This window comes from Xiphophorus maculatus, chromosome 21 (genome assembly GCF_002775205.1).
Source record: "Xiphophorus maculatus strain JP 163 A chromosome 21, X_maculatus-5.0-male, whole genome shotgun sequence".
In the NCBI taxonomy this organism is placed as follows: domain Eukaryota; kingdom Metazoa; phylum Chordata; class Actinopteri; order Cyprinodontiformes; family Poeciliidae; genus Xiphophorus; species Xiphophorus maculatus.
In genome coordinates, this window is record NC_036463.1 from 24,241,137 (window position 1) to 24,265,906 (window position 24,770).

The window sequence follows — 24,770 nt, forward strand, 5'->3', positions numbered from 1 at the left end:
GGGCTCATCCTGGGACAGGGCTCCTCCTGGGACCGGGCTCATCCTGGGACAGGGCTCCTCCATCCGGTCGAGATTTAATAAAGATGCCTGGGTCCAATCGAAGCGAGGGGTTGCTTCAAGATCGTTAAATCTATCATTCATTGTCTTGCTAGTGTAACTGGGTCTATATTGTGGTATATTTTCATAAAATGTTTTCTTCAATTTATTTGTCCTCTTATACTTGTCTGTCTTTGTGTTCCTCTGTGTCTGCTATGAGGGGTTTGGTCCTCCAGCTGCGCCCTACTTTCTTCTTCTTTTGTTCAGGGTCCTCCAGCACCATTATAAATGTTAAGTTGTTCATTTCCTCTTCCCTTTTGTTACTCGTTCCACTGGGAAGAGGCAAGTTTTATAATCCATTGTAATCCTTTCATTTATATTGTTCAAATGTTTATTTTTTTCTTCTGTATTAATGTTAGGTGTTTTAATATTTTCATTTGAGTTGCTATTACGCATTTATAAGATTTGATGCATGCTAACATTATTATTTTGCGAAATAACAAGGAGACCTTAAGGAACACGGCCATATTTTTCTAAAAGCAACAACTGAACCTGAACAGTCAGCTGAACTAGAACTCCGACACCAGAGCTGCTCTACTGTTAAGCTATGGGCTTGTTGTTCCTCAGGCTGCAGAAGCAAAAAGCCTGAACCGTAAAATCCCCGTTACTTGGTCTCTGATACTAACGACAATAAACCACGTAATATACTTGAACATAAGGTAAAATATTGTCCGTTAGAATGGATGAAAAATGTTTAGATACATTTTTACAAGAAAAATGTCTAGCATAAGCTAAAGCTAATGTTAGCCACAAAGTTTAAAGAAAGTAAAACTCACCTTCGTATCTGTGAATAACGAGGCGAACATCTTAAAACCTTTCTCCAGCTTATTGTCGGGGCTTCAGATCGATGTTCATTATTAATTGTTACCTTGGACACAACCAGTGGAAAGAGCCTTTTTCAATAGATCGGAAATGATTGAGCCGCTTTTCCCCGAACGCGGAAGCTGAGGAGCAAAGAGACCATTAGTACCACAAGCTGAGAAAAGGACGGAAAGCAGAAAAGGCCGTTTCTAGCTGGACATCCACAAAGCCAGTCTTTTCTTGTAAGCCACTCTGAGGTTCCCTTCTTTCTTTCTTAGAAAACCTTTCAGCTCTGCTGTTGCTTTTCCTTTAGTTATTATTTCCTGCTTCAATTGAAAATCCACTTTAGAAAACTGTTTAAGTGTAGAAATATAGTCATCCATGTTGACGTTGGAAGAGAGGAGAAAACAAATCTATCGCTGCACTACACTTATTTACTGTATGGCTAGTTCCATGGCTAGCATGGCTAGCTCGCTGTTTGTGTCTCTTACTCTGCAGTTGTGGAGTCTCAATGTCTGGATCATGAGCGCCCCCTGCCATGAGGCCAGAGAACTGCCTGCCTCACCTCCAATCTGTTCTCTGGTTTCTGATCGCTGCTCAGCACAGGAAACACGTTACACACACAGAGTTGGTGACAAATAACACTGAACATTATGTACATAAGCTAAATTATGGAAAATCAGTTTATGTATTAAATGTTTCTAACCATTTTATTGTCAGCGTACAGACAGGAGAAACATTGAATAGCAGCCAGCGCAGTTAGCCAGAGGTTGATCAATCCCAGGTGAGGCTCAGCTTCCTGCTGCCTCACCGACTTCACTTCTGAGCATTTGAATGGGAAATTGCAAAAATTCAGCAATTCTGAAGAAAAAATAATCAGAATTGGTTAAGCTAAATGAAAAATAAATACTTTATTGTACAAACCACAGGGTGAAAATAGAAATATAAATTACTTTTCCATGAAGACAGATGAGGCTCTGCCTCACCTGCCTCCCCTGACTCAAATCACTGGGTTAGACCCAGTATGTTCTGGTCATGAGGTCAGTGTTGACAGACCTGATGAAGGTTTTCTAAGCTAAAGCTAGCTACCTTAAATTCCTCAATGTTCCAGTTAGATCAGTTGGACCAGTTGGATGCTACACATGCGGCCATCCTTCCTGTCATTACTGTCACATAACGGTCCCCAGTTGGACCAGTAAAACCAGACTGGCAGATCTCAGATCAGCAGTTTTAATTCGTTTTCACAGCAGCAGCAAAGCGACTTCACTATGGAAACTGTGATGTCACAGACGCACCATGACGACATCACAGCTGTTAAATACTACATTTCTCTGTCTCTATGGGAACAGTAAAATATGAATATACAAAGTTAAATATTCTCTCATCTGATTGGTCCAAACTGTCTGGGGCCCCGCCCCTTTACAGTACAGCAGGAAGTAGAAACAACACTTTCCAGAATAAAATCATTTTCCACCAAAGTAACAACCTGTGATTGGCTACGTCAGTGAAACAGGAAATGATGCAGCAGCTCAACAGTGATTGGCTCATTCAAATGTTTCTGCCACCATCAGAAGGTCCAGATGTTCAGGGTGACCCGGTTCTGGTTGTGGTCGAGCTTCATGGCTGTTATGAGGCTGCAGTGACAGACTTCCACCAGGAGGGGCTAGAGGACCAATCCATTGCCATGGCAACCAATCTTCCTGAAGCTTCTCCAGAACCCAGCAGGCAGAACCAGAACCTTCCTCTGATTGGCATCAGCATGTTAGTCTGGCTCTGCCCACCTGAGCAGCAGTCCAATCACAGTCCACTCTGTCCTGATTCTTCTTCTGTGGTTTGACCCGAGCGCGGTGGGTCGTCAGAGTCCAAGGGGAAGCACTGTGATGATGTCACTTCCCCTCTTCCCCCTCATCCCCGCCTGCCACCTCCTCCTCCTCTGGCTCCCCCTGCTGGCCGCTCTGAGGAGCTTCCTCTGTGGCTCCTTGGGGATCCTGGTCCTGGTCTTGGTTCTTTTCCTGGTCCTGGTTCTGATTCTGGTCCTGGTCTTGGTTCTTTTCCTGGTCTTGGTTCTTTTCCTGGTCCTGGTTCTGATTCTGGTCCTGGTCTTGGTTCTTTCCTGGTTCTGGTCCTGGTCTTGGTTCTTTCCTGGTCCTGGTTCTGATTCTGGTCCTGGTCTTGGTCTTGGTTTTGGTCCTGGTCTGGGTTCTGGTCCTGGTCTTGGTTCTTTTCCTGGTCCTGGTTCTGATTCTGGTCCTGGTCTTGGTTCTGGTCCTGGTCTTGGTCTGGGTTCTGGTCCTGGTCTTGGTTCTTTTCCTGGTTCTGGTCCTGGTCTTGGTTCTTTTCCTGGTTCTGGTCCTGCTCTTGGTTCTTTTCCTGGTCCTGGTCTTGGTTCTGGTCTTGGTTCTTTTCCTGGTCCTGGTCCTGGTTGTGATCAGTTTCGGTTTCTGTCTCTGGCTCGCCTCCCGGTCCCGGGATGCTTTCTGCCTCCGGCTCCAGAACAGGGTCCTGGTCCGACCCATTTGGTGCTGTTGGTTCTGGTTCCGCTGGGTTCAGGGGTTCTGGTTGGGAGGTGATGGACTCCTTCCTCCCCAGTCCTGGAAACACAGAGACACACGGATGAGGGCCCAGTTGGATCTAAGACCTTTGGTTCTGGTTCTGCTGTGAGGGGGAACCAACATCTCCACCAGAGTTTCCCCCAGTAAACCTGCTGAGCCCGGCGGGCGGTCCGCCACCGGTCCGCCGAGTTTTTGTATTAAAACATGTTAACTAGACAGGAAAAGTAAAAATATTACTGGGTAATTAAATCTTACTGGAAAACTTCACCAGTGAAACTATTTAAACCAACAACCAGTCTGAAAAACAACAAATCAAAAAATATAATTAAGATGAATATCAAGTATTTGCACTTTTGTTTAATCCAAATGAAGTCAGCGGCTCCATCGGGCCCCCAGGGCTTCAGGGGCCATAAATGATCATATTTTAACACAGATGCATAAATGTAACATTTATTTATTAAGATGATCGATGCTGCTAAATTTGATTTAATGGTTTCAACATAAATTAAAATATTTAAATTGTTTAACATTTATATGTAAGATTTTATGGCAAATTTACTTTGTAAAAGTTCAAAGAACAATATTCATAGTTAGATTGTTTTAGACTTAGACTGACTTTATTGTCATTTTGCCTGCACAGGGTGAATACAGAACGAAATTTCGTTGCATACGGCTCAGGACAATGTTGTGAGATTACTCCAGAATAAAATAAAATACAGTATAAAATATGAATATAAATATAAATATAGAATATAAAGTGCAGTAATGACAGTAAAATATAAGTTATTTAGCTCTGTACATGTGCAAGGTATAAAGTGGAGACCAGATTTTAAGTGCAGTCCAGTTAAGAGTTCAGCAGTCTGATGGCAAGTGGGAAAAAGCTGTTTCAGAACCTGGTGGACCTGCACCGGATGCTGCAGAACCTCTTTCCAGATGGCAGCAGGGAGAACAGTCCATGGTGGGGGGGTGGTTTTGTTACCATAGCAACAGTCTGATGCTGCGAGTTTAATCTTTGAGTTTGAGCAAATGAATAAACTGTAATTATAACTGATTGTTTTCAGGTTGGCCAGTTAATCTACTCTCTCTCTCCCAGATTAAATCCAACCCAGAAGCTGTTAGAGGTGCTGATGGTTTTAGCAGCAAGAGGGGCCCCTAGGTCAGATTCTGCCCCAGGCCTCATGCAGCCTTGGACCGGCCCTGCAGGATGAGTTCAATCTGCTGCACTGATGATGAGCAACAAACTGAGATTTCATTTAATGTTAATGTGGCTTTAGCAGCTCTAACATTTCTGTCTGTTGAGTTTTAATAAGAGCCACAGAAACTGTTTTGGTTGCTCCAGTTTATGGGACGAGTTTCTCAGATCCCCGTTCTCAGTAACTCTGACTAAGTAGACAAAGCATTTGATATGATTTGTTGCATTGTGTAACCAAAAAAATAATACTACAAAAAATAATAGAATAAGATTAAACCAGTGTGATGCGTGACTATGACACGAACACAAAAGCTCCTAACTGGGCTGAACCTGCATGATCAGGTTAGCGCTGGTTAGTTAACCGCTAACGCTCCGACTAACTGGGAACTCAGACATGAACTTTACAGCGCAAACAGCGCCACACGCTGGGCAGCATGTTGAGATGGAAACGCCACATAATTCTTTGTTCACAAAGATAAATCATTCTCACCGCGCACGTCTGAAAGCAACTACAAGTTATAGAGCTGTGCAACCAGCGCTAACGCGGTGGGTTTTAAACTCCTACCTTGATGTTGAGTAGGCTACTCCGAAGAAACATGATTCTGTTGGGGTTGATGTAAATATCCATACAGGTCAGCCTGTGTCCAGTTTGAGTGAAAGGGGGCGCGCGATCCGCGCTGAGGTAAACTTCAAAGCTCATTCATCAGCATCGCACAGAAGCGCCAGCTGTGTGATTGGTCCGCACTCCGGCTTTAAATGCATAAACTATAAACTTATATTTTAGGAATTAATTTGCTTTGCCAGTGAAACACTCTGATCAACAGAGACCCTTTCAAAACGGATTAAATTAGTAAAAAAACAAAAAAAAAATCATTTTTTTTAATTATTAATTTTTCTAAAATCAAAAAGAAGCAACACTTGGCTGACGAGGGGGCTAGTAAAGCATGGCAGCCCGCCAGGCTTACAATGCACTGGGGGAAACCCTGTTTCCACTGAGAATTTCTGCAGACAGAAACCCGGATCACCAGATCCTGGAGGATCTACTGACAGGCTGAAGCCCTGAACAGACAGTAAATAAAGTCGGTACCAGCAGGCATCAGAACCAGCGCCTGCAAGATGTCCGACAGCGACACGATGCCAATGATATGAGACTCATCATCAACCACGACCAGCCTGTGGACCTGCAAACACAAAGACTCAAAATCAACCAGATTTGGGTCTTTGCAGCACCTTTCACAATAAAAACCTTGAAACGTTTTGACACCTTCTGTATCCTGGTACCTCAGCCTTCACGATCCGGTCCACGATGGTCTCCAGCGTTTCCAGCTTGTTGCACTTCATGACGCCTTCAAAGTACTGCGATCTGTGTCTTAGAGCCTGGGTGACCGTCACATCCAGATTGTTGTAGGTCTTCTCAGCTGCCAGGTTCTGAACAAACACAGCAGTCAGAAATCTGACAACTTCTCCAGAACCAGCAGAGGACGAAAATACTCACAATCACGTCAAACTTGGAATAGATGTCCACCACCTTCCCTGCAGGCAGACAGGATCCCAGCTCATCAGACTCTCTCAGAAATCAACTCTTAACAGGACGACGGAAACAGCTGCTTACCGCTATGATCCACCACGGGCAGCGCAGAGACCCGGCGGTGTGTGAACACAGACAGGGCCGTGATGAGCGGTGTGTCGGGGTGGATGTAGGCAATGTTGGAGTACGTTCCCACCGCAAGTTCCTCCAGTGTCTGCTTCATGAAGGCCGGCATGGGCATCTCACACACCTGAGGCCGAAAGGGGTAGAGGTCAAGAGACAAGAAAAGAAGACATAGTTGGAGACAATGAGGTACAGTGTACCAAAAGCAAGGTTTGCCCCAGAAAACCAGCTAAAGCAGTCATTCATCCAGCAGCCCGTTGTGTTTTTCAGTTAAAAAATGTTTAAAGTTGACAAGAAATTTGAAAATACCACTTGATAATCAGGTGTTATTGAAAGATTACCCTTTACACCTGAAATGTAAAGGTGTTACACTAGAAAGCCTCTTCCAATGTCTCTCTGAACGTCTTGGGTAGAAAAGCTCTCACACCTAACTCGCCCCCACTAACTCGCCCCCACTAACTCGCCCCCCACTAACTCGCTCCCCATTAAGTCGCCCCCCACTAACTCGCTCCCACTAACTCGCCCCCCATTAAGTGGCCCCCCACTAACTCGCTCCCACTAACTCGCCCCCCATTAAGTCGTCCCCCACTAACTCACTCCCCACTAACTCGCCCCCACTAATTCGCCCCCCACTAACTCGCACCCCCAACTTGCCCCCCACTAACTTGCTCCCCACTAACTCGCCCCCCCAACTTGCCCCACTAACTCACTCCCCACTAACTCGCCCCCCACTAACTCGCCCCCCCAACTTGCCCCACTAACTCTCCCCCCCAACTTGCCCCACTAACTCGACCCCCCAACTTGCCCCACTAACTCACTCCCCACTAACTCGCCCCCCACTAACTCGCCCCCCCAACTTGCCCCACTAACTCGCCCCCCCAACTTGCCCCACTAACTCACTCCCCACTAACTCGCCCCCCCAACTTGCCCCACTAACTCACTCCCCACTAACTCGCCCCCCACTAACTCACTCCCCACTAACTCACTCCCCACTAACTCGCCCCCCCCAACTCGTCCCCCCAACTCGCCCCACTAACTCGCCCCCCCAACTTGCCCCACTAACTCACTCCCCACTAACTCGCCCCCCAACTTGCCCCACTAACTCACTCCCCACTAACTCGCCCCCCAACTTGCCCCACTAACTCACTCCCCACTAACTTGCCCCCCACTAACTCACTCCCCACTAACTCACTCCCCACTAACTCGCCCCCCCCAACTCGTCCCCCCAACTCGCCCCCCCAACTCGCCCCCCCAGCTTGCCCCACTAACTCACTCCCCACTAACTCGCCCCCCACTAACTCGCCCCCCACTAACTCGACCCCCCAACTCGCCCCACTAACTCGCCCCCCCAACTCGCCCCACTAACTCTCCCCCCCAACTTGCCCCACTAACTCGCCCCCCACTAACTCGCCCCCCCAACTCGCCCCACTAACTCGCCCCCCCAACTTGCCCCACTAACTCACTCCCCACTAACTCGCCCCCCCACTAACTCGCCCCCCCAACTTGCCCCACTAACTCGCCCCCCCAACTTGCCCCACTAACTCACTCCCCACTAACTCGCCCCCCCAACTTGCCCCACTAACTCACTCCCCACTAACTCGCCCCCCACTAACTCGCACCCCCAACTTGCCCCCCACTAACTCACTCCCCACTAACTCACTCCCCACTAACTCGCCCCCCCCAACTCGTCCCCCCAACTCGCCCCACTAACTCGCCCCCTCCAACTTGCCCCACTAACTCACTCCCCACTAACTCACTCCCCACTAACTCGCCCCCCACTAACTCGCCCCCCCAACTCGCCCACTAACTCGCCCCCCCAACTTGCCCCACTAACTCACACCCCACTAACTCGCCCCCCCAACTCGCCCCCCCAACTTGCCCCACTAACTCACACCCCACTAACTCACTCCCCACTAACTCGCCCCCCACTAACTCGCCCCCCACTAGCTCGTCCCCACTAGCTCGTCCCCCACTAGCTCGTCCCCCCAACTCGCCCCCAGACTCACAAAGAGCTGCAGGAACTTCAGGATCCTCTTGTGAGTCAGGATGTAGAGAGCGTTGCCGCTGATCGGATCGATGACAGGAAGCCGGTGGATCTTGTTCTTTATCAGGGAGTGGACCGCTTCGAACACACTGGGGAGGCCGGGGGGGTTAAGAGAGAGAGAGAGAATCAACAGCTGCTGTTCTGCCTTCAGGAGGAACTCTGGTCTGACCTGCGGTCCAGCAGAACCTCCATGTTGTCTGGATGACCTGATGAATCTACCTGGCGTCAGGTGAGATGTGCACCAGAGGTTTGAAGGTCTCCTGCAGGTACAGCTCTGTGAACATGGAGGGCACACGTTACTCTCAGGGCTTTTCCAGAGGCTTCCGGGTCGGTCGGCTCTTACCTCTCCACGTCTCGATCTTATGCTCCTCCAGCTCGTAGATCTGCACCTGGACACACACACACCTGAGAGACACACCTGGGAAGAAACACACTGAGACGGCAGCAATGACGCGGGCAGCTGACGCCTCACAGAGGTTCAGTGAGGTGGAGGGGTCAGAGGTCAACCCGTCTGGTTTCAGGTTCCAGAGAAACCTTCAGCAGACTAATCCTGATACCTGCAGCTCCAACAACCAATCAGAGCACGGTCTAAATCTATGATTTTCATGTGTCAAATAAGCTGTTGCTATGACAACAAAACACCCTTTCAAACACAGGGACAGGTGTGTGTGTGTGGGTGTGTGTGTGTTACCATGGGGGATTTATAGTATCTGGTCAGGATGTTGATGAAGTCTGTGATGGTCAACATTCCTGGAACAAAAACCGCCTGTTATCATCGCCATCACCTCCATCAGGTGAGACGTGTCAGGCTTTTATTGTGAAGGTTCAACAGAAAGCAAGGTACTCTTACCCACAAAGCTTTGCTTCTTGCTCTCCCACAGAGGAGCCGCTCTCACCCCGTTAGCCACCAGCGCGAAGAAGGCCTTCTTCACCTGCAACGACAACGCCCCACCAGAACCGGGCCGACCCAGAAGGGCCCACAGATCAGAACCGGGCCGACCCAGAAGGGCTGGGAGGTCTGGTATCTGATTAAAACCAACCTCAGTAATGAACACAGCTGCTGTTGCAACAGAACCCATCAGAACCCAGCGTGGTTCTGGTCTCACCTGCAGCGTTGTGTCGAACACCACCAGTTTGGAGCTGGTGGGGACGATGTCGTAGCACTTGTGGCACTTCATGAACCGCATGTAGATGTCTCTCTCCGACTCCTCGGATCCTGGACCACAGAACAGAACCACGGGTCAGAACCACAGAACCATGGGTCAGAACCGATCCTGTTGCCCAGATTATGATCGCTGCTGTCCTTTCAACTCTCCAGTGAGCTGGTTCTGCTTCTGAGCCGTCTGTTGCCAAGACAACATCCCACCTGGCTGCAAAACCTGCCGACCCGACGGAGAGGCGAGGGATTAGAGGAGCCTTACCGGCATCTCCGGGTTCCGTCTGATCCGGCTGCTCCGACATGCCGCCAGCGACCTCAACCTGGACGGAAAACACAGACAGAATGAGGCATCTTCCCAATAAACCATCTTTATGACTCCGCCTGCATCACTTTCTGCTACTTTCTTCATCTCAAGGGAAACTTTAAATGTTGGCAGAACTGGGATCATCCCAGTATTGTTAAAGAGGCGAGCTGGAAGGCTCTCCAGTAGCAGTCAGTGTGGCAGCGAATCTGAAGAAGCCTCTGACTGAAGACAGCTGGCGTTTGATGACCTCATGACTACCATGACCTGCTAGCAGCTCAGTATCTCACTCCACAGCAATATGTGCTGGATGCCTCCATCAGCTAGCTCTGCTAATCCGTCTCCTTCGCTTTTGCTGCTGCCCTTTAAATCTGAACTTCCTCCTTCTCTCTGCATCCATGAAGTTTCCTCGTCAGTGCTGGCAGGATTTGGGGTCCCAGTTCAGGGATTATTTGACCGTGGGACTGGAGGAACCTGTCAGCTGCTCCACAGCAGAGACGAAGGACGAGGTTTTCCTTCTAGTGGAAACAGTTAGTTCTGCAGCCTGGACCGACTGACCACCAGAGTTCCCCATTAGAACAGCCAGTTACCAGGACAACCACTAACTGACCAGTTCCCCAGCGGTACCTGGTCTAATCCCAGGTACCGCGGGGTTTATACGGGGTTTACCTGATTAAATAAAATAAAGGAATATATAGGGGGGAAAAGTTAGGACAATTCCAAGGGCCCTTGGCTGACAGGGGGCCCTCCACAAAAATTATTTTTTTCTTATAGAAGTAGAAAAAAAATTGGGGGCCCTGTCATTACTAAATTAATCATAGTGTTTTTAAAATTGTTTTATTAGTAAAAACAAAATGTTACCACTCCCAGACTAAAAAAAGCTCCCATCCATATTTGTACGGAAACCCTGGATCTGCATAAAATGGTTCGTCAGTAAAGACCAGAACATCTGTGGTTGTTTCTATGATGCCTAGAAAAATTATAGCCAGGTTTTCAAAATATATAGAGAGAAAAAGACAAGAGTGTCAATTTATAGCCCAGTTTTTCTCCAAGAGAAGTGAGTAACTGTGTGAGATTATCAACCATTTAGCATAGTTAGCTTAGCTACAGGCTACTGTTTGCCTCCATTTCACTAACATTTAATGAATTAAGGAAAGAATTTAACAACTTGTTCATATATTTAACATGTCCCTGCACCTCTTACCACACTTAACAACAGATAAGTGAGTCAGCAGCAGCTCTAACCCCGATACCACCATAACCTTTAACCCCTGTCCCAGTAAAAAAAAAAAGGTGAGCAACACTGTGTTCAATGATAAGCTAGTTAGCATCATTCCAGGGAATCTATAGGAATTTTCCCTGTCTCTCTACTTTCTTTACAGTTACACAACAAAAACAATGTATTTCTTACTGACAGAAATTCAAACAATCTTTAGCACACTTAGCAGTGAGTGAATGAATTTGATTGACAGCACTAAGACTGCTCTCCTGGTTCTGACCGGTGGTTTTTGGTCAGATCGGTGCTTAGACAGGAGTAGCAACTGAGGGAGGAGATCTTGATTTTTTCACAGATTACCTGTCACGACATGGTGACAGCTTTAACAAATGTGGAAAAAAATGTTTTTATTAAAGTTATAATCTGGAGCTTGGACAAAATACAATAACATAGCATTTTTTGAGAAGTCTGGATTGCTTCATGTATCTTTGCACGTTGCCTGTGACTGTTGCTGGTGGGGAGAGACATTTCAGTGAGCTAAAACTGATCATTAAAAAAAATTGTATGCAGACCGTTGCATGTAAAATTCATTAGCAGTGAATATTGTGCTAGTATCAGTACTGGACCACAAAAAACAAGGCAGTTGCAAGCCTTTAAAATTGTGACTCTTTTGATGAGTCAGATAGACTTGTATTGTAACACAAGGTGCGTAGGGGGGGGGGCAATTTAATGTTTTGTCATGGGGCCCACGATTCCTGGCGGCGCCCCTGCCTCTGCGGTCGTACGCAGCATCATAGACAGCATCCTGGTGTTGTGCATCATCTGGTCACCAGGTAATCCCGTCTCGGTGTTTACCGGTGGTTCGGTGATGAAACCGCAGCCGATGCTTTCAGAACCGGGTCCGCTCTGACGTCACCCGGTCTGACTCTCCAGGGTGTTCAGCGAAATAGATAATGACGGTTTTTCAGCTAAAATGGCAGACTTTTCAAGGGGAATCTAGAAACCGATGAGCCCACGGCTAGCACCTACCGGTCAGGCTCCGTTCATGAACTGCTCCGAGCGGCTTCTCTCCGCGAGAGTCCTCAGGGCTTTTATTCGGAGATGGAGCAGGTTTTCAGTGCTCCATCTTGGATCTAAGTCCGGATGGAAGAGCCCGCTGAGCCCGGAAAGCGGTCTGACACCTCCGCCTGCTCTCGGCAATATTCGGCTACTTTCGAAAAAGGCTTGCTTCTCTCGGTAACAGTCGCTTCGTTCGGTCAAAATAAAAAGCTGATCTAACTAACTTCCGGTGAAAGCGATGAAAATAAAAGCAGAATGTTTCTAATGAATAGTTAGATGGGCCCAGCTGACAGAACCTGAACAGAACTTTATCTTCTCTGGTCATAGAAACTACAGAACCCACCTGTGCTATCTAAATGCCCTGAACACGCCGCTGTTGTTCCGGCTCAATGCCTCTGTTCTTCAGTGTGATAATGAAACCCTGTCAGACATTTTTAAGAGATGGTTTAGTAACTTTCCTTTAATTGAAAGTAGAAATTTCTATTCCATTGATAACCGTCTTTAACCCGTTTGGATCAAACCTTTTGGGTTTCCGTCCTCAAGCTTCTCCTGGCGTTCTGGTCCGATCTTCCTGGGGGAACGGAGTCCATTTTGTAGTCCGCCTCATGATGGATGATCTGCCTCCATCAGGACTTTGTGACTCCAGACCATCGACTGTCGGTCACCGTGGCTGAAAGCTGAGGCTGCTGTGGAAGACCAGCCTGTGCCCAGGCTTTAACTGTTTCATGACGCGAACCGGGTCCTCCTGCAGCAACCGGCCCACAGCATGAGGCTGCCACTCCCATACTTCACAGTAAGGGTGGCGAAAGGTTCCTCGTTCTTCCTCCAAGTGTGACGATGGTGACTCAGGCCGGTCAGCTCCACTCATCAGACCTCATCCCTCCATTAGTCTGGAGCGGCCGCTCCGGTCAGAACAGAACCAGCTACAGCAGGGCTGTGTTCTGGGCTCACTCTGCACATTTTGGACCAGAACCAGATCAGAACTGGTCCATCTTTATTGTTTGACAGTTTGAACAGAAGAACCTTTACTGTTTGATAAATAGTCCCAGGATGGACCGATCTGGTTCTGGTTCTGGTTCTGGTTCTGGTTCGTTTTCCATCGAGACAAACCAGAAGGCGTTCCAGGTGCGGCTCAGACGAGTCAGTTAACCTGTCAGACGTTTGTGAAGGAAACCAAAAGGTTTGAGCTGTCCTCCATTTTAAAACACAGTTTAGAAATGGGCCGGCCCAAAGCGTAAGCAAACTAAGCGGCTGCTCAGGGCGCCGTGGAGGCTTGGGCCGGTCCTGATTTTCCCTGATACCGACAAAGAACGCAAAAATAAAATCCTCACCAAGTTTTCTGGCTTTCAGCAAACAGATTTTAGTGAAAACAGGTAAAGATGGATCGATCAATCAATCGATCAATCACCCTTCATTCTAAAAGCAGATCAAAGTGCTGTACAGATCAACAGAAACAAACAACTCCCCTCCAGCCCCACATGGAAAATGCAGACTGAGCAGAAATGATTCGGTTAAATCGGGTCTGGATCGGCTCTTAAAGACAGAAACGTTTCCTGCAGCCCTCAGGTTCCCTGGCAGACCGTTCCCCAAACTGGGCCGTGATACTGGGAAGAAGCCTCACCATCAGTGTGAGTTCTGACTCCGGGAACCGTTATCAGTCCGGTGCCAGAGGGTTTGTAAGGTAATAGCAGCTCTGCAAGGTAAGATGGTGCAAGACCATTAAGAAATTTAAAAACCAGTAAAAGAATCCTAAATCAGTCCTGAGCCATACTGGGAGCCAGCGCAGTGGTTTTAAAGCAGGTGTGATGGGAGCCTGCCTTGGTCCTGGTCAGCTGTGGAGCAGCAGGACAGGAGCCTCAGCGAGAGAGAGCAGAGCGAACTCTCACTCAAATGTTCACAATGTCTTCACACAGATTGATTTAATGATGGGTGCAAAATTCTTGCTCTACCTGAGTGAAGTAAAATATCACAATATAGCAACTTCAGACCACGCCCCCTTTCTCTGGATTTACATTTAGATCATTTGAACCAAACTGAAAGGACGTGGAAATTGAAGGAGCCAGAATTCTGTAAGTTTATCAGAGAGCAGATACGTTTTTCCTTGAAATGAACGTCTCCTAAAATACTGTGGGAAACTGAAAGCCTATTTAAGGGGAGATATTATATACTGTATCTTTGAGCAGCCAGGAGGAAAAGGAATCGAGCAGTCGGTGGATTTAGAGCAACAAATCAGGCGTCTGGACAAGGACAAAGCTACAGAGACTCAAAGTAATTCTTTCACTAAGATACAAATATAATCAATTATTGTCAGATCACATTACCAGAACTTCTATTTTTACAGTTTTATGAATCATTGTATTCCTCCAATGCTGTAAAAGATATTTACAATATTTAAAATCTCATACTCAAAACATCCATAAAATGAATGAAACAGTGATGATGAATTGGGTCCAAGAGGCAGGTGGCTGGTTGGACTGGAGAGAAAACTTTGCTGAGTATCAGGCTCAGGAAGACAGTCCAGAGTTTCCACAGGTAAAAACATTCAGTGGGTTTAAAAGCAGGGTTCTGCTCAGATCCAATTCCAGCTCTAATTGACTTGATCTGAACTGTTCGCAGAGAGTCAGTCTGTGAACAAGCAGTAAAGTTAGTTCATCAGATTTTCAATGGTGGAAAACAAAACTTTGGGATTATTTTTGTGACTGTTAATTATTTGGGTGAAATATGAATTTCTTGAATTTCGGACAGCAGCGTTGCATATGTGGAACTGTTCACAAAGTTTGGGATCAGTTCTCAGTTTGTGTTTCCTGCCATTTCTTTTAAGGTTCCTTAAATCTTCATTTTTAGGGCATAGTTGTTTATTACAAACAGTTTGTTGAAACTAATGGAGCTACATGGTCCAGGTTAGATTTCAGTTTGTTGAAAAATTGGCTGACCATTGCATCACAGGAAGCAGCTAAAATAACAGGAGGATTATGGGTAATAGCCTCAATAAAATGACCAATCGCCTCAGAGGTCAGGTGGCGCCTCCTAACAGCCGTGGCCTCACACTGGATCAAATTAAAAAACACACAGAGATGGTCAGGTCACCACCAGAGGTCGCAGACCAAAGGTCATGACCTGGTGACCCTGTTGTGAGCGGGCCGGCTGACATGCTGAATAAAATCCATACAGTTTAACGTTTCTAGGAACTGTTTAGAGTCAGATGGATTATCACTCCCTGCCAGAAGCAAGGACTTCCTGTCCACACAGGAAGCAGTTCCACCGCAGCGAACACCTCAGCTACTCACCTGGCTCCAGGTGTGAGCAGAGGCAGGTGGAGGCGGGGCCTGAGGGGGCGGAGAGCTGCAGGTGGAGGTAGCCAGGTGAGCGGCGTCAGGAGGGGAGGAGTAGGAGCGCGGCCTGCTGGCCTCTGGGCGCCGTGGCTCCGTCAGGTACGTCTCCAGGTGGAAACCGCCCACCTGCCTGTGGGAGGAGGGGGCTGGAGGGGAGGGGGAACAACAAACCAACATGAGGAACTGGCGCCCCCTGCAGGATGCTCTGGAGAGCTGCTGGAGCCAGAAAACGTTAACGAGTTTCACTGAACACAGATTCCTTCAAGAGACAGAAATGTGCCTAGTTTTTCCCTCCACTAAACTTCCCACTAATATGGACACAACCTTTCTTCTTCTTAGTTGTCAACGCCAAAACCAGGCAGAACATTCTGGGCTGAAATCCTTTCCCCAGGTCCGCTTAGAGCAGACCTGGGCATTTTACGGCCCGTTGGGCATCCCTGTCCGGCCCGCGGCCCCCCAGTCAAAAATAAAAACGTATTTTTGTGTGCATGCGACTGTGATACACCATAAAGTGGGAGAATTTAATTATCACTTGGTGATAGTCCAGAAAATCTGTTTAAGAAAATATACGCCACCACACAGAAATTAATAGTATTGCAACTAATTACATATATGGGTTTTAAAAGAAAAAAAAAAAAAAAAAAAGGGTAACGAAGGTTCGGGCAACGTCTCACCAGGAGACCGGAGTTGAGGAGCCCCGGCCCTCGCTCTTCAGACAGAGTTTGGGGAAGAAGACGGCGGTTGTCCTTTGTTTCTCTCACTGACTGTTCGTCATTACAGGTTAGTAGTGTGAAGCTGGTGAGGGCTGCCCCCCCTTTAAAAATGTGGAGTAACAATGTATATTTGGATATGATTTGTAATTTGATTGATAGATGTGCTGAAACATTGAAAATAAATAAAGAAAAAAAGGATTTGTTAGGATCGCAGTTAGCTACATTTTAGCTACAACGGTCCCATAACGGCCGTTCTGAAGATCGCTACGTGTATCTTTTTTTAGCTCCGTTCCACTCCCCGATTAAACATTGGTACCCTGAGATACATTGTGTTGTTTTATCTGTTAAAAAGGAGTTATTATTATTATTATGATTATTGTTATTATTATTATTATTATTACTATAGACTTTACTTTTTCTCCCTTGCTATGTAATCAATTAAACTGTAGTTTATTCAGTCGGACAGTAGTTACTGAAAACACATTAGAGCGAGCTTAAGGTTTTGTCCATTATTACATCTCCCTCTTGCAGTATTCAACATAATTAATCCTCTTATTTGAGAAATGGTTTTTTTAATGTATATCGCTGCACTCTGGATTGATTGGTGAGAGTTGATACCTTTTTACACAGGTGAAGGCTGTGTGTGGTTTTTTGTAGCAGAAGAAAGGACACAGGAATGTGATTGTTCTAGGAAATGTTAATAATTTCATAATTTCAATAATTTGTAATAAAGACAGAGTTTGGGGAAGAAGACGGCGGTTGTCCTTTCTTTCTCTCACTGACTGTTCGTCATTACAGGCTCTCCAAGATCAAGGGAAAGTAGAAAGTCTTCAGAAGAAGAAAAAAAAACGGAAAAACAAAACAAAACATCATTTGTTACATTTGTCACTAGAAGTAGAGACGAGTAACACGACGCAGCTGTTTTTTATTTTGAAAGGGCTTCACGCACCGTTCATGAATGCACGTAGGTAAATGCTAACGCACAGTAACAGGTGATGCTAGCAGCCGATCCCCACAAAATGTCATCTCACGGTAAAAAAAGAAACGTTGATTCTGAATGCTGAATTTTCAGCAAGGCATGGACAGCGAAATATTTCTTTACTGAAGTCAAAGGCAAGGCCGTGTGTTTAGTTAGTGGTGCACAGGTGGCTGTGTTAAAGGAATATAATATCCATCATCACTACGTGACCAAACACGAAAAGAGATACAAGAACTTTTCAGAGAAAGAGCGCCACTGAGTCGTCTGTATGGACCTTAACAAGCTCCGCCCACAACCGACCTAGTGACCTCAAGTCTCACAAACAAAGCCTGGCGGCAGGCCCGTGCAGAGACCACTGAAAGGGCAGGTGCTCAAAAAAAAAAAAGGGCACATCTAACCGCATTCTAGGAAAGACTATTAACAAAACCACACAGCTTTCAGAGCTTAATAAAAATGATAAATTACAAAATTGTGAGACATACAATATAAGCTAAGGAAAAACTCTATATGGAGCATAACACTATGCATATGTTAGATATTTTATTAGTAATTTCTTTCTGCAGGTCTATTTTGTTATAGGAAAGTATTGCAATATTCAAACCCGCAATTTAGCAAAATATGTAAATCAGAGCTGATGGTTTAGCTCCGATTTACATATTTTGTCTTTACAGAATTACACTATTAAAAATATAATAATAACCTCAATTAAATAAAATACAATTGTGATCAATACATTTTGAATTGAAACAATTTTTAAACAAAAGTTTTGCTTAAAATTTTTTTCTTAAAATTAAAATCAGAGATTTATGTCTCAAAGTGAGAAAAATTATTTGTGAACAAACTTATTTGCTCATGTCATAAATCTTTTCTTGCTATTGTAAGTTTTTGTTTGTGATTCAAAGTTTTGCTTGCTTCTCACATGACGTCGTGGGCAGGGCCGAAAATTGCAACAAAAGAATTCTGATGTGTGCAAATAAAAGTTTGTTTTGCAAAGAACTTTTTAAGTTAACAAGACAAAATGTAGTTATTTAATTAAAAAAATTAAAATAAAACTTTTTGTTTAAAAAAAAATAAATCATTATAATTCAAGCAGTTTTGTAAATTCTATTCCCCTTCAAGATACATTAACCTAATGCCAGAATAAATGCAATTAATATACATTATGCAGCAAAGGAAATTAGATAATCGGACATATATTCATTATAGAGAGATGATCGGTTTTGGATCGTTGATGTGGCCCCAACAGCAATAATGAAGAATGACCGCTATCATTAGCGATACAGGGAAGAAGCTTTTTAGTTATCTTGCTTTGCTACCAAACTCGTTAGCTAACAGCTAGCTAATAGGACAACAACAACAGCCTAATGTCTGTATGATAAAATACTGAATCGATAGATAAGAACAGTTTTTCCTTACTTTTCCTTCCTTCCTCCTCCACGTTGAGCTCCGCAGTAAGCTACTGCGCAGTCTCACTGACTGAGCGGGAGGCAGCTGCGTCATGCGTCACGGACAAAAGGTCAAAGGTAACAAGGTGACCCGAAGGGCTTATTATGTTGTTTTTCTTTAAATAAAAACAACAACAACAACAAAAAATAATAATTTTAGTACATATCAGAGGAGGGCTTGGGAAATTAACTTTAAAAAAAAAAAAAAAATTGGACCAAAAGGGCACTTTAGGGCAAGGAGAAAAAAGGGCAGGTGCTCAAGCACCCCCAGCCCCCCCCTCTGCACGTGCCTGCCTGGCGGCGCGTTGTTTCTATGTAAACATGGCGTCTTCCACTCGGACTGATTCTCTGCAGTGAATTTCTGACTCCATTAGTGCCTCATTTCTACAGGATCTTCACAATATATCAGCTGCTACAATACAAATGAACTAACAAGTTCATGTCATCCTTGTTGGATGAGATCAAGGTGTTTGAGCCTCGCGACGCCTCCAACATTGTTCATGTCACAGCAAAATGCTTTTGCTCCATGAGGAAAACGGCAGATCCACACACCCTCTACATCAGTATAGCTGTGGACAAGATCACTGATGCCTGTTGTTCTTGCCAGGCTGGGTAAGTCGGGCATTCATCGTTTTGAAATCAGTGGGTGATTCCTGTGGTTTGTTGAAATGTTTGAGTGTGTCTAGGCCTGATACACTGTACTTGGTGCTAACGTGGCTAACAGGAGTAACAGTTTAGTCCAAAGCCTTTTCTGCTAAAATAAAATCTTTAGTGTATGTCAGATACAGACACATTGCATATTGATCTGTTTAGCTAACGTCAGACTGTGTAGCAGACAGGCTTCAAGGTGTACAAGTTGCATCAGTTCTGCCATTATGCTGTACTTAGCTAACGGGAAGCTAAGTGTGTTTGTGAGACGGCTGCGCACGTTGTAGCCGCGATACCACGTAGAATGAAAAGCAGCCAATGAAAAGCAGCCTCTGTGGTAAGGTCCATTGGTAGCCAAGTTGCAAGCTCATGTGTTGATGTCGTTAACTAAAACAGTTAACTTTATCAGAGCAAAGGCTCTGAACCACAGACAGTTTGTTTCACTTTTAGAGGAAACTGAGACTGACCACCAGGACCTAAGCTACCACACAGCAGTCAGGTGGCTCAGTCTGGGAAAAGAGCTGAAAAGCTTCTGGGACCTGAGAGAGGAGATTCAGGAGATCTCTGTGAGGAAGGGACACGCCATCCCTCAGCTTTCAGAGTCAGACTGGCTGGCAGATCTTGGTTTTACTGTTGATGTGACTGACATTTAGTTCATTCATCTGATCAAACTGCAGAGCAATTGTCTTTTTGTGTATGAAATGTACAGTGCAGTCAAAGCCTTCAGTAGGAAGTTGCAGATTCTGTCAAGCCAAATCAAGGCTAATAATCTCAGTCATCTGCCAGCCCAGCAGCAGATCAGATCCAGAGGTTCTCATCCATGTTAGAAGCAGGCTGAGTTTTCAAGGCGATTTCAAGACTTCAAATGCACATGGTGTCTTCTCCCTTCACTTGCAGTGTAGATAATGCATCCAGAGATGTTCAGAGCTCATTGACTTGCAGTCTGACACAGTTCTGGCAGAGCGCTGCGGCTCAGTCCCACTGCTCGAGTTCTGCTTAAACAGGAGAACTTTCCACACTTGAGGAGACGAGCTCAAAAGATCCTTGTGCTGTTCGGATCTACGCATGTATGTGAGCAGACATTTTCAGTGATTTTCAACAAATCCAGATTCAGGTCTTCCATAACTGATGATCACCTCGCGGCCGTCCTGCCGTTAGCTCCATCAGACATTCAGCCAGACTTCAGTGCACTTGTTGAAGCTCAAGACAGACTGGACTTTTCTCATTGAACAAGTCAACTGGACATGATACTGGAAGCTTTCTATTCCTTGTAGTACTTCAGTTTTGGAGTACTTTATTTTTGTAATTTCTTACAGGTCTTCAAGTCATTACAGTTTCATTTTGTAATGAGTTATTATATTGTTACCTAAAGTGATATTAGTTTTGTGTGTGTACCTCTTTAAGTTTCTGCCGTACTTTTGTGTTACTCGGTCCTTCAGGTTGCAGCACTGCAGGTCCGTCAGGCCTTTCCAATACTGAAAACCATTTATTGCTCATATATGCAGTCGATCAGTTGACTAATATAATACACACCATTTCAGTTGTGGGGAGATTAAAAAGTTAAAAATAAACTCAGATGTGATGACTGTATTTGTTTCAAACTATTAATTTGATAGAATTAGTATTAATTCTCACTTCAACCAAACCACAAATTAACTTTTATGAATATTTACTGAATATTCTTAATACTAAAAGAATCTGATTTAAATATTTTATTACAACAAGACTATGAGAAAATGTTTAATGAGTCGAGATTAAATTAGAGTCATTGCTGGTTCGGCCCTCCAACATATTTCTGATTTTTCATGCGGCCCCCTGCTTAGAGGTTCTGGGAAACGAGCCGAGCCGTCAGAACAATCAGAACCAAACCTGGACCTGAGGGCGGAATGGACCTCTGCTGATTCAGCCGAGTCTACCAAACATTATTAAACCCGTTCCGGTCCGGGTCCAGCTGGTTCGGGTTCCGGTCCATGTTCTGCTGATCCCGGTTCCGGTCCAGGTCGTGCAGCCAGCTGCTCTATCTTTAGCCAGTGATGCTCTGCTCTCTCTAACGACTCTTTAAGCAGCTGTTGCCATGGTTACTGAGACACAGGCAGCAAAGGTCGCAAGGCCCCACAATGCCTCCATCAGCACTGCTGGAGCCTAACACACACACACACACACACACACACACACACACACACACACACACACACACACACACACACACACCCGCCCACACACACAGGAGCCTGAAAACACTCAGCTGCTTCTTGCTGCTGCTCTCACCAGAACTTCATTACCCATAATCCTTAGCTGCTGGTACAGAGGAAAGTTCTGACTGCGTTTAACTGGACATTCGTCCTGGGAGAACTGGGAGCACTGGAAACACTGTTTCCACAAGCCATGCGGCCCGGTTTGGCCCGATTCGGCAATGAATAGCTGCTCTATTCTCCTCATGTCATCATCTGGAAACAGAACCGGAACCAGAACCAGGTTACCAATGCTTCAAATATGACCATGAGGTTCAACTAACTGGATAAGCTAACTGGCCAACTAGCTAACCAGTTAACTAGATTAGCTAACTAGCAGTTTGCCCCTCTCCCTTGAGGAGCTCCCTGACCTTTGAACCTATCTGAATCCATCAGAATCCGACCCGGTTCTGTCCTTTTGGAGGCCTGGTGGACAAGTGTCATGAGGTGGTTGCTATGGTAACAAACACATTTATCTTACTGTAGAACAGTGGACGTCCCCCTGGACACGCCCCCGTCTCTTCCTGAGGGACAGAGGACGCCGTGGGAGCGCCGATCGGTGACTTCCTGTGTGGACAGGAAGTCACCGAGACGGCGCTCCGAATCCCGCACACAGGACCACACAGGAAGTCCCCACCCTGTCCTTCACCCTCATGCAAGACACGGAGCGTCCTCGTCTGTCCGGCTCCGTCCTGTCCTGCCGTCCCCCTGCTGGCTCCGCCTCCTCAGCATCAGGCCGCCGAGACGCTTCATGGAGGACAGCGGTGTCCAATCAGAGCGCAGGAATCAGTCCCCTGCCACTCCTGCTGGTTCTAACCCAGTTCTGAGAGGCTAGTTGTTGTCTCTGCTGAGATCTTACTCCCAGTACTACGGCTCTCAAGAGGAAACAAACAGACTGGACCAGAACCAGAACAGCTGTTGCGACAAGAGGAGATTCTCTATCAAATAAAAAGAAGAAGGAGAAGCCACTTCCTGCCTGAGAAGAACCAGAACCAGCAGCTGGGCCAAACTGGGTCCATTTAACACAAAAGCCAGAGCGAGGGGTGGCGCCGCTTAGCTATTGGATCCATCTGAACAGAACCAGAATCAGCAGGACAAATACTGCTGGTTCTGGTCCTGGCCGGGCTGTGATGCCACCTCCGGCCAGCAGGGGGCAGCAGTCTCACCTCTGGCCTTGTCTCTGTGGTTCCGTCCAATCAGCTTGTGGGTCGACCCGGATTGCTGGTTCCACTCCCTGGAGGCCCTGAAGATCCCACTGAAGCTCAGCCTGAAACACAAACGGGTCTGATTGGACCTGAACCAAACCAGAACCTGCTGAATATTCTGAACACCAGGAGAACCTGAGATCCTCAGGTCGGTTCTGACTCAACTATCTGGACCCAGCGGGTTCCGGTTCTAGTGGGCTACCTGCGCGGAGCCTTGGGCGGGGAGTCCTGTGGTCCACTCGGGTCGGGGAAGACGGTTCTGGGAGGAGTCGGACTCATCTTGAAGCTGGAGGTTCTGTTCGAACCGGAGCGTGGACCCGAGGTCCAGTTCAAGGGAACCCGCTGGAAGAACCTCCTGTTGGGGCTGACTGATTGGCTCAGAGGCTCCCCCTGCTGGACGGGAGGACACGACAGTCTGCAGGCGGAAAACAAGCTGAACGCACCGGGGCCGATTTTAGGCCGGTTCGGACCTGATACCAGTATCAGGACCCTGAACGCATCAGGTCCTCCATTCGGTCAGAACCGGTCTGTAGAACCGAGCCTGAGCAGGTGGCCCAGAGGAACCTGCAGCTGGTCTCTGCTGGAACTGCAGCTAAACTAAGTTTACGCTCCAGCTCGCATGATTCTGGTTCTGGTTCTGGTCTTGGTCTGGGTCTCCTCTCGGCTTCCTGTGAAGCGCCTTTGTCATGGTTACCTTCCTGCGCCGGTCCCGGTCCGGTCCAGTTGGGTCCAGGGACGACATGCTGAAGGTCCTGGAAAGACAGACGGACACCGGTCACATGACCTGCCGGTTACCATGACGACGTTCTGACGGTCCAGCAGCGGTTCTGCAGGAGGTCCCGATTAACATCTGGTGACTCGGGTTCCCACGGATCAGAACCACCGGGTCAGCAAGCTGAGTCAGAACCACCCGCAGCGCCGCCATGCTGGCCCTCTAGTCGCCATGGCAACCTGGTTGCTCAGCCGCCTGGTTCTGATCGGGGACGTTTCTGCTGCTGACTGGAACCGGACCGGCTGACCTACGGATCAGAACCATAGTTTTCCCCTGCCGGTTCTGGTACCACCTCTACTGGACCCGGCCGAACCAGTTCCTGTTCTGAGCCAGAACCACTCCCGGCCTCAAACCAACCTGCTAGAACCGATTGGTTCTGGTTGGGTCCAGTTGGTTCCGGTTGGGTCCAGGTGTGTCCTGTCTCAGAGCTCGTCTCAGACCCAACTGGATCAGAACCGAGCCTGAAGCAGGTGTGTGTTCCTTTGCCTCACCTGGTGCTCCGCCCCCTCACATGTGTACTGTCAGCCAATCCAGCTGCAGCGGTTCTGGTTCTGGACAGGTTCTGCCCACCACCCTGATGCTCACCTGAGAACCTGCTGACTCCAGGTTTTGCTGCTGGCTCCGCCCACCTCCTCCCTGGGAACAGTGTTTCCATGGCAACCTGTCTGAGAACTGGACCGGTTCTGCCAGTGTGTCCGGTCGTAGAAGAAACCAGTTATGACCCGGTTCTGATCCGTAGAGTTTCACAGTTGAAAACAGGTTCTGTTGTCATTCTAGAACCAGGATCAGCATCAGAACCAGCAGGTCCGCTGGAACCCGTAGGTTCAGACCGGATCGGTTCTGGAGCCTAAGAATGAAGCAGTTCTCAGGAGCCAGAACCGGATCAGAACCCGAACCAGTCCAAACACAGCAACTGGTGAACGGCTGAAACCCAGAGCAGAACACAACTCGGCCTGGAGTTCTGTAGATCCACGAGCAGGTTCTAATCCGATCAGAACTCATCAGAACCGTGATGAATCCGTCCAATCCTGCCGAGCACAGGAAGTCCCACTGAGGGCAACTTCCTGTTGTCCTGCAGCGTTCTGAGGCAACGGCAACGAACAACCGAGTCTGAGTCAAACAGTTCTCCATGAAAGAACTTCGGTTCTGTTCGGTTCAGTTCAGTTCAGTTCAGCTGCTCCTCCCGGTTAAAGATGGCCGTCCCTCTGTATTTTTTTTTTTTTATAACTTTATTTTTATTGAAAATTTTTAGAATACTTTCAAAAAGAAAAATCAAACAATACAAAAAATACAGAACAAACAAAACAAATATAAGCCAGTGGGGAGAGACTCCTGTTCCAGAATTTACCGTTCATATCCAAAATCAGTCCTGTA

At 46.8% G+C, this 24,770-nt stretch overlaps 1 protein-coding gene across 1 annotated transcript; it reads right to left on the minus strand.

Moving 5' to 3' along the window:
• Nucleotides 1-2,802: 2,802 nt before the first annotated feature.
• Nucleotides 2,803-23,376, minus strand: LOC102235962 (5'-AMP-activated protein kinase subunit gamma-2-like). Its single transcript, XM_023326807.1, has 17 exons — nucleotides 23,319-23,376; nucleotides 22,827-23,017; nucleotides 22,586-22,686; nucleotides 15,359-15,549; nucleotides 14,559-14,696; nucleotides 9,758-9,815; nucleotides 9,443-9,552; nucleotides 9,187-9,268; nucleotides 9,028-9,086; nucleotides 8,680-8,725; nucleotides 8,556-8,610; nucleotides 8,299-8,425; nucleotides 6,254-6,419; nucleotides 6,137-6,174; nucleotides 5,923-6,069; nucleotides 5,729-5,822; nucleotides 2,803-3,488 (listed from the first exon to the last, which is right to left on the minus strand). Exons 1-17 carry the CDS (start codon nucleotides 23,364-23,366, stop codon nucleotides 2,803-2,805), a joined length of 2,337 nt encoding a protein of 778 aa, XP_023182575.1. The 5' UTR covers nucleotides 23,367-23,376.
• Between the last annotated feature and the right edge of the window lie 1,394 nt (nucleotides 23,377-24,770).

Bases quoted from the DNA above. Each gene is read 5' to 3' on its own strand.
- LOC102235962 (XM_023326807.1), bottom strand. From the start codon at position 23,366: ATGTCGTCCCTGGACCCAACTGGACCGGACCGGGACCGGCGCAGGAAG. The intron at 9,553-9,757 runs GTAAGGCTCCTC...TCTGTGGTCCAG, and splicing joins GACGGAACCCGGAGATGCCG to GATCCGAGGAGTCGGAGAGA. The intron at 8,611-8,679 runs GTAAGAGCCGAC...CCATGTTCACAG, and splicing joins TAAGATCGAGACGTGGAGAG to AGCTGTACCTGCAGGAGACC.